Below are 16,050 nucleotides of genomic sequence, written 5' to 3'. Positions count from 1 at the left end.
AACTCGACGTCCATCACTTATGTTAGTGTTATACAAACTAAAGTGCTCAAGATCAATGTCAACAACTTGCACAGTTATTTATTCTTGGACTTTATTTATCTTAGTCAGAAGTTCGGAACGCTACTAACGCTACTAGAAATAATTCGACAGATGCATTTTTTACGGATTTCAGTATAGTCCTCAGTATGTTACTTCACTCAGGTCTTAAGTTTTAAAATGAAAATATCTGAAATCGATTGCAGGTGCAGACCATATGTGGTTGATTTTTTATTGATAAGAGGCGAATAGTGAGGGCAAACTTTTATTATAGTAGGGATCTGTGTAAAGCAGGGTCTCGTAGAAGACAACCCACGCTGATCACCAGGATGGAAAGGGTTCAATGGCGAAGCATCTTTCTGAGTGACCCACGAAGATAGACTGATACGTCTTAACTTACCTCCACTGTCACGCCGCTGTTTATAAGGTGATTTATTGTTGGATTTCCGTTTACAGAGCGACGATAGTGACACTATTATGAAAATTCTTTTCATTTTTTTCTCGGACTAATGATCTGAGCGGGCATTCTCAGAAATAAAATAAAAACTAGATCGAACTGTCTGTATTCACGTATTTGTAAATTCATGTATTATCTGTACCTGTTGACTTATTCAGGCAACCTTAATCCTTTGAAAAATCAAACATCGTGAGTATTAACACGGGGACCAAAACTTCTGTTCTGACCTCTGAAAACTGAAGACTGGATTATTGAATGTTAAGTTTGTTGGAATGTTTCAAGACTGAGCTCTTTATACCCGGGTATTTCGACCTTAGTAGTCTGTAAGTCATTTTTAACTGTGGTGTGTGCCTGGGAACTGGTGGACAGTTAACCAGAACTCGCTTGAGCCCTCAAAAAGCATACACTTAATATACCCTGTCTTATGTTGAGTCTTGGTTGAAATGAAAATGATTTCCTTATGTGCGTTGTTAATTATGGATATAACCATATATTTGCAAAGTAAATAATACCAACTATTCAGAAGATTCACCGTTTATCATCTTCAAACCAAGCTTCCTGGTAATGGCTTTTATTTGTTCATACATGGAATATATTTGTCCCTAAATATTGATGAAATTCTACCTCGAGGTAGAATAAATGTTCTGTTATCGTTTAGAATGTGTTATTTTAAAAGTTTTACGGATTCTTAGTTATTTGGGTTAATAATAATTTGTTAATGTGCCTAAAATGTCTCAACTGTGAAGGGCGAAATGTATTAATATACTGTAAGTGGGAATTGACAAGGAAAGATGATGTTTTAGCAATATGGATACATATGTCCACCATCATCAAGTTAAGTTTAACAATTATCCTATTTTTATTCTGACCGCATAGTTAAGATCTCGAAACAATTTAAGCTAACTCAAGCACAAGTATAATAGTACCACATTACTAGGATCAAAGGTGCACTTAATTGATGGAAACTGATCACTGTAAATGTTAGTTTGAAGCTCAGCTACAAATTTCATTGATATATTTAGAAACAGAGAAGATTTAGTTGAGAAAATCTTTTCGAAGTAATCATTTACTAGAGCTGTGCATTCGTATTTATATTTGTATAGTAAATATATTTCATTACAAACACACGTTACATGGTTTGTCAGAAGATAAACGTTTCAAATTCAAAAATCACATTGATACTGTTACCAGAAATCGTACAAAAAATGTAGTTTTGAAATTAATGAAAATTTTAGGACCGACGGAGACTCAAGCTTTTCCAGAAATGCCAAGGAAGTTTCGAATTACTCTAGTGTACAATTATCTACTGTTCAGCTACAACCATTATCTCTTGGTTCTAAACTTTGTAGTACGTCATCTAACATCAATGAACTCCTCTAACATCTAACTTGGAAGACTCATTCGTCCGGCAAATGACCTTGTTCCATTATAAAATGAAGATTATAAGCATCTCAAAACAACTTGTAGACTGTTGTAATCAATATGTAAACACTACCTACAAGTAGACGGTTCCTCACAAAATGATGAGTTTATTATCAATTGTTACCTCTCTGAACATCTTAGACCATCGGGTTCCGTCATACCGAGACTATACGAACTCTCAAAAGTTCCCGAAAAGAATCCCCCTAGGTCCTATACTTGATGTGGATAACTCTCCGTATGATTTGACTGCTAAATGGTTAGGTGATATTTTACAATCCGTCAGAAGTCACATCAGTAGACAACTGTATTGATTCATTTGACTGTCGACTCAATTAGAATTATCAGTGTTTATGGTAGAAACATGTTTCACTCACAGAAACGTTTTTGTGTGACTACATTGAAAATAACAACCTTGACATTTATATCACAGAACATTATTTAAAAGAGCTGCTTATCCGATTTGCTCTCAATGTAAAATCCAGATTTATCAATGATTTTTATAGGCAAACATAGAATTGCAATGGGTTCACCATTAGGTCCCCTCTTGGATGATTGCTTCATGGATAATCTGGGAAATACGGTACTTCGACCAATAATTGAGAGATTTCATTTATATAAGAGATTTATGGATGATACTTTCATTATTTGTGAAGGAGATATAAATCTCAATGAAATTTTGAATCGATTCAATAATTGTCATCACTCAATCCAATTCACGGTGGAAGCGGATTCGAACGAGAAACTTCATCTTGATGTCCGATTGAAAAGGTCAGATGGTTGTTTACAGAGATCTGTATATAGAAAACCGACCTGGGATAGTCAGTATGCGAGTTTTCATAGCTGGGTCCCACTGAGTAGAAAGAAAAACTTAATTCACTCCTTATTCTCAAGGTTCAGGTAAATATGTTCTAATCACGTTATAGATGATGAACTACATCTTCAACAGACTCATCAAAAATGGTTATCCACCTAAATTCGCCGATAAGAACTTGACACATAGACATCATGAAAAAGCATCAACAATTCAAAAGAAAACTTTCTATGAATATTGAATTCAAAGGAGATACGGCTGCCGAAATCTTGAATGAACGGATTTCAAAATCACTGAATAAAATCTACTCAGCCAAGCTCCGCATTGTCTTCTCAAGCTGGCCTACCATCCACGGATAAGTTAAGGATAAACTTCCTCTTTGGGTCTCGTCAACGTTCATCTATAAATTTACTTGCTACTTTGAGACAGGTCACATTGGCCGCACAAAGCGATCACTTCATAAATGTACCTCAACATTGCCTGGCGTGGCTTTCAAAAGAATGCAAAACAGTTACCATTTCAATACAAAATATCTAATTAACTCTGGACACGTCGCTTCGAAGGAGTCTTACTTTAAAATAATCTACACAATCAAAGGAACTAAATCAAAGAGAAGTCGAATCAAAAACTTATGTGCTACTGAGGCGTTGGTGATCTACTAATTTAAACCTTAACTCTGCGTACAAAGCGTTCAACCTCTCATCTTTTCTTGGCCCTAATTCCCTTCTGTAGTATGTTTTGGTCCTGGTTTTTTATGTTTGTTTTTAATTTCAAACCGTAATCAGTCATTGTTACAATTTGAACGATTTTTATGATTATTGTTCAGTTATTGTTATGACCTACAGGTTTTTCGTTTTTATTATCTGTCGAGCGAGCTATTATCTTCCATAAATCTGACCCGTAAATTATCTTCATTCCTTTATTCTCGTTTAATTATACTCTTCAAATTTGCTATCGACGACGTCCTGGAAACAGTTCTGATGGATGTAAATAGTGGTGGCGTGGTTCTGTTGCTTAGAGAAAGACTTTGAGCTTGCAGATGATATTGTCTTACTGTGCGATAATACTCGATCCACACATTCCGCACTTGATCAATGTTCATAGGTATGGCATATGCTTTGCACCTTCGAAGTGCAAAGTACCTTTACAAGACTGACAGGACCCCTGATCCTGCGCTCACCCCGGGTAGTGAGCAGATAGAAGTAGTTGGGAAGTTCGTGTATCTAGGTAGCTGCACAGGCGCTGGTTGTGGCGTGGATAATGAGATCAATTGACGTATGGTGAGAGCCAGAGCGGCTTATGCAAATCTGGACCACCTTTGGTGCCTTCGTGATGTCAGTCTGAGTGCAGAAGGTTAGATCTACAAAGCGTTTGTGAGAGCAGGTTTGCTCTATGCTTGTGAAACCTGGCCTCTCCGAGTTGAGGGTGTTAAACGGCTCTCCATGTTTGATAATCGTTGTCTCTGAGGGATTGCTAACATCCGATGGCAACACCATGATAGTAATACAGAGATTCAGCACTGTATGTTCTGGCACAGAGACGATAACTCAATTAGTATCTCCATCTTGAAACACCGATTTTAGTAACTTGAACATGTACTGCGAATGTCGTTCCATCGAATTGCACGTCGTGCATTATTTGTGGATGCTGGAACTTATCAGAGACGGTGAAGTGGTTAGTGTATGACATTTTGTCGTGGTATGAAATTAAGGCGTACAGGATTGGATTCTTTTGGTTCTTCACGACTCCCTGATTGGGATTCTTGAGATGGTGCAACTCAGTGACTTGAAATGTTATCAGACATGGCTGAGAATAGAAGCGAATGAAATCATGCTGTAATATATATTTGGTGCCCTCTTGTACCAATATTTATGTGTTCAAATAAATAAAAAAATGAAATTTACTTCCTTCATAAGAGTCAGATCAACTTCTTTAACTGAAAGGATTCTTTCTGATTGTATTTTTCCTAACTGAACTACTTTTTCCATTATTATTGTTATTGTCATTTCTCAACCATATACTTATTCCTGTTCTTTTTTTATTATATTCACTTCCATTTCTTTATTTCTTCACAACCTCACTTTCATTGCGTGATGTGTATGTGTTTGGTGCTCCCTTGTATCTATGTTTGTGTGATTATTACGCAACCTCATTTGATATTTAGTCTCGAATCAATTTATAATGCAATATTTTCTATTCTTCTATAGACATATTGACTATACAATTGTAAATACGACTGTACAGCTTAAGTAAATTATTTTATCGTAAAGATTTTATTCGCTGAATTATCTTTATTTTTACTCAATGAAACAAAATGTTATTTTAATTAACCGATGTTTATTTTCGTCTGCTTTTTTGGCGAAGTATAGTCTTGTCGGGAATAGCAATCTGTCCGACACTGTGCGTAGCCTAACATTAGTATGGATTTTATGACTGGGAAATATCGATCCAGAACCGATATGCGCCAACATCTGCTTTAGCGATAAAATGGTTTGAGTTACCTACTACTTCACTAACTCGTAGCTGTATCAGTAAGAATGTTTAACTGATAGAAATTTCAGTGTCATTGAGAAAAAATACTACTGGCGTTCCTAAATTTACGCAATCTATAATAGTGAACTATCTAATTCACTAACTAGTCCTTGGTGCTATGTGTCTTAAATCGTAGTTTTAATACATGACCGTTGGTAGTGGATATCAGAAAACTGTAATTGTTGTGTCATATAAGTACCATGGGTACTATCATGAATGAGACTTCGATTTGACTAAACCTTTTTAAAATATTGTTTAAAAATCTTATACTTATTTGTTTGATATTTTCGGTGCTAACTTTTATACAGGATGATCAGATCTACTGGTGGTTTGCCGGAATCATCCACAACGTTTAATAAACCGAACTGTGATAGTGACGGCCAACGCAATACAGCTAACAGTTTAAATAATGTTGTTGTTGTTACAGTCCCGTCAGTTAATCTGACAAATCCATCTACTTCAGTGATTGTTGTTAGTCAATCGACTACTACGATGTCTAGTTCTAGTCGTAATTCTCGAAATAACATTAATTACAAATGTTCCTGCAAAGAGTTAGCATCTCATCCTTCTCATCGTTCTAATCATTATTTATCTGGTGTTCATTCATCACATTTTCAACATCATGGTAATCATCATCACCATCATCATCATTATAATCATCCTGGTCATAAAGAAAATTACACCTCTCGTAGTGTCGTTGAAAGTAGTAATTCATCTTCCGCCAGTGGGATAGGCAGTGGGACTAGTTCAAGTCATCATTATTCTTCACATTATTCTACATCTCATCAAACTGCTTCAACTTTTCAACAGAACATAAGACATAATTCATTCCCCATTAAATGGAAACCAGCGATAAGTAGACACTTACAAGAGTTCATGATCAGTCGTAAGTGATTTTCATTAAGTCTGTACATGATAACAATCATTTTCATTTATATAAAATAAAACCAAAAGCTGTATATTTCACTTAAATTTTTAAAAATTTGTAATTATGTTAACGAGAATAAATTGTGGCATAACGGTGAAAACAATAGGTGAAAAATGTATTCTAAGTTACTTTCAGGTAACATTTCAATAATTTCTTGTACTCGCCTTTGTCTAGAAATTATTATGAACCACAGAGATTGCTTTAATTATTCGGTTGTATAAGTTCTTTTGCGTATAAAGTAAACTGATGTAATATATCGATAGTCAAAGTAAGATATGTCAATAAAAGCCATCTGAATATCCACCGAGACATAGTTTTAAAACAAACCACTTCAGTTTGGATAGCTAGATGGTATCGCCATTCGTCATACAAAATAATCGGATATATATGTTAAGTACAGGTTCATCTTAAATTTAGGCTACAGTTTTTAGAGTGACAACTAGTGATACCATTCAGCTCTACAAACCGAAGTAGATTGAACATAGCTTGAACCTACAATTCACTAGCTAAGTATCGAATATTTTAACCTTCAAGCCATCAATTACCATGCAAAACGTTAACTCAAACTCATTTACAAAAAGATAAATGGAGTTTCTGAGTTACATCCTATTTATACACTAATTAGATGACTATATTTAAAAAGGTTTCTGGTATATCCTATAATTTAAACATTGCTAATACTCAGGAACTGGTTATATAAATAATTCTTCAAATGTGCCACGTATAAATTTTGGTGATCCTAATTCCGAGGCCATTTTTTCCGGAAAGTAATTTTCTTCATTTTGTCAGAAATGGTGCTACTAACAGCTTAGCAGTAAGTCCACGACGAAACCCTTGGTTCATTAGTTTGTATAACTAAGTATCTTAGGAAGTGTAAAGTTTTGTGTTAAAGGTATCATCTCTTGCATAAGACTGAAATAGTTTATAGCCGATTTCCAGATTTCAACAGCACTACTCAAAGATCTTACTCTTTGTACAAACTAGGAGATTAATAGTAATCATAGATTGGTTAGATTAAGTCCCTAGCATAGCCTAGACACGTAATTTTCAGTTACCAAGTTACAAGTGCAAACCCCAACTTCTCTATCGAAGTTTGACTTGTCAGATAATGTCAATAGATCTTACATTATAGTGTTTGGCTCATAGTTTCCTGACCAAGTAATAAAAACACAATTCTTCAATAATTAATCATATTCCAATTTAACTTCTAGTTTGTTAGGCAACCATTAAAAACGGGAAAATTCTGAATATCTGTTTCGTTCCAGTGTAGAAATAATCGGAAGTGCATATTCATGACACCAGCGAACACCTAACCTTCAGACTACTAGACCGGGATCAAGTGATTTGATTGTCCAACTTCAGTCAGTCTGCAATACTGTTTAGCACCATCCAATGCCATTTTTAACTGTCTCACTCCCGACATAACTAGATTCCACTGGTTACATCTTAGTAGAACTCCGAGAATTATATCTCAGAGTCAGTTATTAATAAGCACATAATGAATTTCCAACATAGATGATTATAAAGACTGCCGAATTTTGTAGTTCTATTCCATAGGTTGACCTTAGTTGAGCAGGTGACTGTCGAAAACCAGTGAGTCCGTCGTATGAAACTACGAAATTCGTCGATCTTCTCAATCACCTATTACTAAAAATTCAGTTTTAACAGTTATATACTGTGAGACGTAATTCAAAGCTTAATTAGCTGGGTCGTTTTTTCTGCATTACATGGTACTAATTTGATACTTTTCAAGTATTGTTATTATTTCCTCTGATTCTTTTTTTAGAATGGGAACAGTTTCATGCACATCTGTTACATTCGAATAATATTGTTACAAAATCATGCTGTACTGGAGCAACAACAATAAATAATGGTACACTGACAACAGTGGCTATTAACAATCAGTTTACCACATCTGGTGATTCTACTAATAATCATGACAGCCCATCATCATCAAATGACATGACTTCATCAAGAACTAGTTTATCTGATAATTCTTCATCAGGGCAAATCGCTAATTCCCAATCTAATAATAATGGTAGTAATAATAATAGTGGTAATAATTCACCCTCGATAATTGAATCAAATATTATTGGTCGTAGTAGCGGTAGTAGAGTGAATGATTTACCTGTTACACTGGCTACTATTACTACTACTACTACTATTAGTGATACAACACAAGGGCCTGGTAGCAATAATGCCAGTAGTAACACTTGTGGTGTTGCGATAAGCAATTGTAGTAGTTATCCTAGACGTAAACAAAGTTGTGGATATGTTACAAATCAAATGGGGAAGGTTATGAATACAGGTAAGTTATTGACAAATCCAAATAATAACTAATAAGGTAATCAATGTGTTTGTTTTATTCAATCTCTATATACTTCATTTATATTAGCGTGTGGAGAAATGAAGATGATTCAAGAATATGGTAATGAATTGAGACAATTATAGAATACTTGATTTATTAAGATTCCCAAATGTCACTATCAAAAGCTTTGGTTCTCCTTACGCTTTCGTAAGGCTCAATATTTTTGTCATTTTGCTACATTACAAGCAGTATTTTTCAACAAAAACATTAATTTAACTTGTAACTCACCACCATTGTTTCCATATATTTGATCAAGTTTCTATAATAGATCATTAGTTTTCACAAGGTTACACTGATGAATGATAACGATTACGGAATTTATATCTAAGACTTCGCTAATTAGTTACAAATATCTCATATCAAATAACATGAGTAGTCATGAAACAGGTTTAGTGCTTCCTACTAGCTATCGGTTCTACTTCATTTCTTTAACCGTGAAAGTAGTCTTATGAAATAGCCATACATTATGGCTAACAATGGAGTCCAGGACACACCTTTCTATCCTGTTTGCGATTTTTCAGTTAAATTTATTAACATCCCTGTGTTGATATTCATAATGGGACCTCTCAATTCGTACGCTAATGCGTTATCCACTGAGTTACTGAGTTCAAATAACCACTAACTTGTTCAATGTGTATGATATTCATATCATTGTTGGTGTGTGTTTGATCAGTCTTTTTTGACATATGTGAATCCTGTGCTGGTCACCTTGATAATATAAATTCTGTCACAAGTTGTTCATGGAATTGGATGCTGGTATATTCAACTAACGAGTTCCAAATTAAATAAAACATACCGTCTCCCTGGATTCATTTGCTAGACACGATCTATCTTTTTCATAAAACTTTAACAAAACGGCTGTATCAGGGTAATCCGTACGATACACAAATGATACATGAAACAGATCTAATCAGTATTCAGTCCTAAATATCAACAACGGATTAACTTAAACCCATAATAATAATATAAGTTATGTTATGGTATTTATATAGCGTCGTGCATCTTTCATTCTATGGAAGAGATGTTCAGCCACTAAGTCCCAGATTCGCGTCACGCTACACCTACTTTAGTTCGGCCAACTAGATATTATTATTAGCTCTCATCACGCTTAGAGAGTGGAACATACTCAAGTACTTTGTGAATTAGTTGACTTCAGTTTCCTTTTTTTAATTCCATGGAATCATTTATTTTTTTGACAAAATTACACATCTGAGTGATGTTCCTATCACCATAAATTTTCTCCACACGATGCATTCATTTTAGATCTTATCTGATTTAGAAATGTTAACAAATTATATAGTTTAATATATACTAAACTCAACTCTATACTAAACCTATAGTTTAACTTACTTCAGGATTGTCCTACGTTGGCACCCATAATAGTGATAGGAAATAAAGTGGTTGACTGTGTTGACCGCTTCAGTTAATATGGTATACCAACCTGGATCACTAATATGATGGTCCAAAAATATACGAGCAGTAACTCGAAGATACGTTTGTTTGAGTACCAGTAGCCTACGAGTATCCTCTATTTTTAAAGGCCATGTTTCACAGTAAAAAGTACGGAGCGAATTGCCACCCAGAATACTCGTCCTTTAGTTGGTAGATAGATATTTCGCCTACACCGCAAGTAACGCAAGTTGGCGAAAAACCAATCGAGCTTCCTAATTCGTCCTCAGATTTCATCACTCACTAGGGCTGGCATTTATACCCTCTTACTCATTTCAGTCTTCTCATTTTCCTTAATGAGTTTGGTGTAAATATCCTGAGTCGGATCGCAGAACTCAACAAATAATCTCTCTCTCCTTCAGTCACACAAACAAAATGACTCAAATCTGAGCACACACACTCCCATTTGGTAAATGAGTTACTATCTCTTTCTCTTGTGCCTTAAAGGAATTTTCTCAAATTAGATTGTATTTTAGTGGCCCATGGATCTGACTCCAAGAATATTGTAATTATTGATTGTTATTGGAATATATATGTTGCCTATCCTCGTATATAATCATCGACTTAAATCGCGTTAGTCAATAACGGAATTATATAAGTCGAATAACGAGAATGGATTTGTGAATACATATATTTTGTATATAAGGCGAATGGAGTAGAAAGAAGAGAAACGACGCACAGTGAAGATGGCTGGTAAGCCAACTCTCATTTAACCAAGCGTTAATCAATAGTTATAGTTACACAAAGGTAAGTTACAGACATGTGTTGAGTAATGAGATAAGAAATGTACACACACCTACGCGCTCATATAAAAACAGTCAAGATTGATAAGCGAATAAATAACAAGGTCAGAATGTGGCTCAAGCAGAATGAATAGAATGGACTGTCCGAAAGCTAGAATAAGGTATATGGGCTTAACATAATCGACACTACAGTATCAATAATATTGAATTATCGTGTTGCGTGTTATATTTATAGATTTTGGTGACCATCTACGTTTATCTTCTTTTAAACATAAAAATGATGCACCATAGGTTCATTGGGGTGGAAAAGAAATCAGACTTCAGGAAGAAAAAACTCCTCACCTGGGAATTTCAACAATCGATATCCTGGTAAATTGAATTGTTGATATTTCACTATTATTTTATCCTTTGACTTTGAAATGAGTGTTATATATATATATATATATATATATATATATATATATATATATATATATATATATATATATATATTCACAATGCGAACTTTTCCACATGATTCACATATAACTGACTCATGTTATCCTACTTACCAAAGTCAACATTTAAATACAGTTGGATTAGTACAGTAAGGATCTGATTTGATTTATCTGTTGACCGCTATATGCTTCATTGATGATTTTGATTTTGATTATTACCCTGAGGAAGCCCAAACAAGTTTACGGACGAAACTTCGAAATAATTTAAATTTCAGTCGCTGAGATTATTTCAAATATAATTTTTACATATAATGACTTCTCTATACTCGGCGTCCAATTTTTGTCAAAATTTTCATTCTAATATGGAGGAATATTCATAGGTTTTAATGTTTGTGTTGAAAACTCTGATCTTGGTCCTGAGTGACAGTTGTTTGGAGTTCCAGATAGTTATTCTATTGTAGAAATATTCCTTTTGCTTTGCCAATTTGTGCCTTCATATCTGCAGCAAATTCGTATCAACCAATGATGCTGTCGAGGTATGTAAAGACCTTCACCATCTAAGTGTGATTTAGTTAGTGCTCACTGTGTTGTATTTCAGGATCCTGCTTTTCCCCTTGTAAATGTTGAGGCCTACTTCTGAGAAAGTCACTGTAACACTAGTTATCCTCTTTTGCATTTGTTGCTGCATATATGATAGGGCGGTCAATTCATTTACAAAGTCCAGCTGTAGCCAAGGTGTCCACTTTATTCCATACCTTTCCTGAGATATGGTCTTCATTATTCAGTCAACAACCAGAATAAAAAGAAATGGAGAGAGTAAGGAGCCTTGTTTGACACCGGTGTTCACTTGAAATTCATTTTTAAGCTTTTCATGCATGACTTTACCATTCAGTCTCTTGTAAGAGTTCTGCATGGTAGTAAAAATCTTCTCAAGTACTCCTTAGTATTGAAGGTTTTATAAAGTGCTCCTATCCACGCTATCGAATGCTTTCTCATAGTCAAGGAAGTTGATGTATAGCGACAAGTTCCATTCGACTGACTGTTCAGCAGTGATCTACAGTATCACAATTTGATTGATACACGATTTATCATTACAAAATCCAGCTTGTTTACCTCGAAGCTGGGTGTCTATTAAATCCTTCATTCGGTTTAACAACATTGTTGAAAACTTTGCCTGGCACTGACAGTAGTATGATCTCTCTGTCGTTCTCAAACTACGTAAGATCTCTTCCTAGATATTTTGATGAAAAATCCTTTCTAGTCTGTTATTACTTGTTCTTCTCAAATCTTTCGAAAGAGGGTGTAGAGCGTCTTTTCGGTTACTTCTATATCTGACTTCAGCGCTTTCGCAAGTATGCTGTTTGGTCCTGTTGCTTTGGCACTCTTGGTTCGTTTGATGGCCTTGCTGGTTTCCGTTATTGTTGGTAAGGTAACATCTATAGGGACGTCTATGTATATTGCTTGATGCCCGGTGGGTTCAGTGGGGTTGGTCTATTCAATAGGCTTTTCTAAGTGTCCTACCCACTTGTTCCGCTTTTCTTGAACTTCAGTGATTGGTTTGCTTTCTTTTTTCTTAAACGGTTGTTGTAGTCTACTACGTTTTTCAGCTAGCTTCTTTGTCGTATCATATAGTTCCTTCATACTTCTCACTCTTTCAGCCTTTTGTGTTTTCCTTGCCAGGTCTTCTACATATTTTGATCTTTCGGCTCTTTAATACTTTTTTCACTCATTTGCTTCTGTGTATTCGACTTGTGACTTAGCTTCCTCTGCTCTTGTTTGGCTGTTGTTGACTTGTGTCTTCTTGTTTTTCCTTTCTCGCCCATTTTGTCTGCATAAACCAATTGTATATGCTGGTGGTTCTTGCGGCCTAACACATTGCTTGTTAAAGTTACTACTTCTTTAACCCATTTCCGGCTGTTATCCTTAGTTGTTTCCCGTTCTAGTAAAGTTTGAAAACTGTTGTTGAGAACTATCATGAACTCAATGAGCTTGGTTACATCTCTAAGGAAAGCTGCACTGAGCTTTCGTGATTCTATTCGTCCAGTTGTCCCATGTACAGTGAAGCCAGTTGAGCCTCGGCAACGCTCCTCTTAGGCATCGCCCTGATTCTCCCATCAATTCTTCCTGAGATCTCATCTCTCTTGAACGGAAAACGAATGAAGACAGGCTTTTTGCAAACAATCGGTTATATATGATTTTTAAGATGCTCTTTTCCATTTTTCATAAGGTATTTTTTTGATTATCCACTTTTTATAAGGTTCTTTTCGATAGCTGCATGTTCGTCACTTATTTTCTTTGTTTGGGCATAGCACTCTAGTTCGATTAAAAAGAGCTTCAATTTATATATATATATATATATATATATATATATATATATATATATAGCACGATGATAACTTCATTAAAAAGATATCTTTTCACTGAATTTTATGTTTTAATATTTAGATGATAATTATAAGCGTTATATTATTTGTATTACTTACATATCTAGTAAGTTACTTCAGTAATCGAAACTCTCCATTCATTATATCTACCACTACTACTACTTCTACCACTGCTACATCAAACAGTCTACTTCCTGTCGTCACGTATATTTCATCATCTATAACCACCATCACCACCACCACTACCACAACAACAACAACTCCAACAGTAGTGAATTTATCAAATACTGATCAAATGACTATCACCACTGTAACCGTAAATAATCAACCCAATTCGCAGAGTTCAAGTGTGATTGATTTTAAAACTAATCCTTCAGTACCCACTCTATCGTCGTCATCATTAGAGAGTTGTATACAACAGAAAGTTTCTTCTCTTCCTGAATCCAATTCAATTTTTAAAGTTGATATTTACAACACTTTGACTGTAACAAATTCAATAATAAATTCACAAAAATTGGAAATAAAAACAGAGAATATTGATAAAGTTTCAGGTAATTATCACTGTTATTAATTTAACTTGTAATGGTTTGGAATTATTCTGTTATATCTATGTCTTTTTTGACTGAAACCTGAATAATTTTGATTGAAATATGTTCACATCCTGTATAGATTGCCTTGAATTAGTCAGTATTATACAAGTTATTGTAGAGTAGATGAAATGTGGTTAGTAGTAGAATACAGGATGCAAGTTAACTTTGGTGTGTAGCTAAATCCATCTGAGAAGTCTCAAGTAGAACTAAGTGTACGTCCTGATTTCCATTGGTAGCCACCATCCATTGTTGTTATTTTATCACTTTGATTATTGTAAACAATATTCTCATCTTATAATATTGGGATTTTATTGATTCTAAACTCGTTATCAAGTATTAGAAGGTATTATAAATATATGATGCACCTCTTCAGTAAAAAAGATTTGTAAACAGTTGGACAGTGGGGATATGTTTTAGTGATTCAAACATTCATCGTCATATACTCACTAATGACTAATTTCGAAAAGGGATTCTTGGAGTTCTAATCAGAAGTCGTGAACCCAATCGGGTTCAACCATCTTTGGGTGTGAGACAGTTACCCATCAACGATTCTGCGACATCACGAATGAATTGAAATTATAAAAATAGAAAGCATTATATAACAACTCAGTAGTCTGAAAGTTCTGTGTTCGAACCTTGATCATGTCATGAATGCCCAATACTCAGGGGCCCTAGACTAGGACGAAATAGCTGTTCAACCCTTTCTGGTTTTCGATGGTTACCCAACTCAGACCAGTTCGTGATGTAGGTTGTAGACTATAAAATTCAACAATCTCTACAGAGTCCTTTTACTAAGTTATTCATTCATTTAGTTTAGATAAAACTTATGCATTATCTCCAGCTACCACCATTTAGCAAAAATGACTGGTAAATTGTACTACATAGATATCTGTATATGGTCATTGATATGAATTCAGTGCTCTTTAAAGTGAACACCAGGTAGGTAGCGAAGCTTAAGAAGTTTGCGAACCTAGTTGTAACTACTTAAAATATACGTGCAACACGGTTTCCTGTGCTCACTCCTAAATTTTCCGCATCCACTCCACTGGCTTACATAAATAAATAAATAAATAGTCTTACAAATGTGATTTGGTGTGTAACATGTATCAATTCATTTAACTCATTGGTGAAGAAAATCTTTGGATGAACCGTATCCAATTTAAGCTTTCCTATGACACTACTAAGTAGTTTGGAGCCATTTATGATCGGACTGTTCGGCGTGTGTTCCAAAATTCTAGATAATATCGTCTTCACTGCATCCCAAAATATTTGTTGTCCTTGCTTTGCGAAAACATTGACAGTGGCGAAAATAAAAATTGTATTAACGTATCACTAAACATATCTGTTGTTCAGAATCATCCATAAACAAAATTATTCACTTATTTTTCCTTTTCTATTACCCTCATTCTTCGTCACCTCTTAAATATGAATAACGTGTACTTTGCCATTTTTCCACCTAACAGTTATTAAAAATAAGTTTTAAGTTTTATTAATAGCAACCATGGGACACAATGTTTTCCTCCCCTTCCTCATTTAATGTGTAAAAGTTCCCAATTATTCATTCATTCATTGTTCTAGATATGAAAATTCATGTTAACAACAACTGTGTTGTTATAGCACAACAACATCTGTCTGACTTACATCTTACCAGTGGTGATGATAATAATAATACAGTTGTTAAGTTGAAAGAAGATATTCCAGTTGACGAATCGACGAAAAATTCATGTGTTACTTTATCCAATTCATCATTTTTATTATTGCCTGAAGAAGAGAAAACATCAACTACTGCATTGATTTCGAAAGTTGATCAAGAAATCGGAAGTTCAATTAGCTGTGGAAAAGTTGAAGAAGGTTAGCGAATAATTATAATTTGTCTTTGTATATTCACAATAT

At 34.7% G+C, this 16,050-nt stretch overlaps 1 protein-coding gene across 4 annotated transcripts in view; it reads left to right on the top strand.

Annotated features, from left to right (window-relative positions):
• MS3_00008540 (uncharacterized protein) overlaps positions 1-16,050 on the top strand; it is a gene marked incomplete at both ends in the record, with an annotated part of 28,287 nt that overhangs the window by 5,116 nt on the left and 7,121 nt on the right. The window contains 7 exons of one of the 4 annotated variants that reach the window (XM_012941532.2): positions 1,729-1,841; positions 2,419-2,683; positions 5,567-6,144; positions 7,973-8,494; positions 11,038-11,115; positions 13,675-14,118; positions 15,736-16,008. In XM_012941532.2, the coding sequence (XP_012796986.2) occupies positions 1,729-1,841; positions 2,419-2,683; positions 5,567-6,144; positions 7,973-8,494; positions 11,038-11,115; positions 13,675-14,118; positions 15,736-16,008 (2,273 nt within the window). Of the gene's footprint in view, positions 1-755; positions 3,458-4,746; positions 6,145-7,939; positions 10,908-10,938; positions 11,116-13,674; positions 14,119-15,735; positions 16,009-16,050 lie in introns of those variants that run through there. The other 3 variants (XM_051216869.1, XM_051216871.1, XM_051216870.1) reach the window with 3 other exon arrangements.

Source organism: Schistosoma haematobium, chromosome 6, assembly GCF_000699445.3.
Source record: "Schistosoma haematobium chromosome 6, whole genome shotgun sequence".
Classification (NCBI taxonomy): Eukaryota; Metazoa; Platyhelminthes; class Trematoda; order Strigeidida; family Schistosomatidae; genus Schistosoma; species Schistosoma haematobium.
Note: the sequence above shows the minus strand (reverse complement) of the source record. Positions and strands in the feature narration are given on the sequence as shown.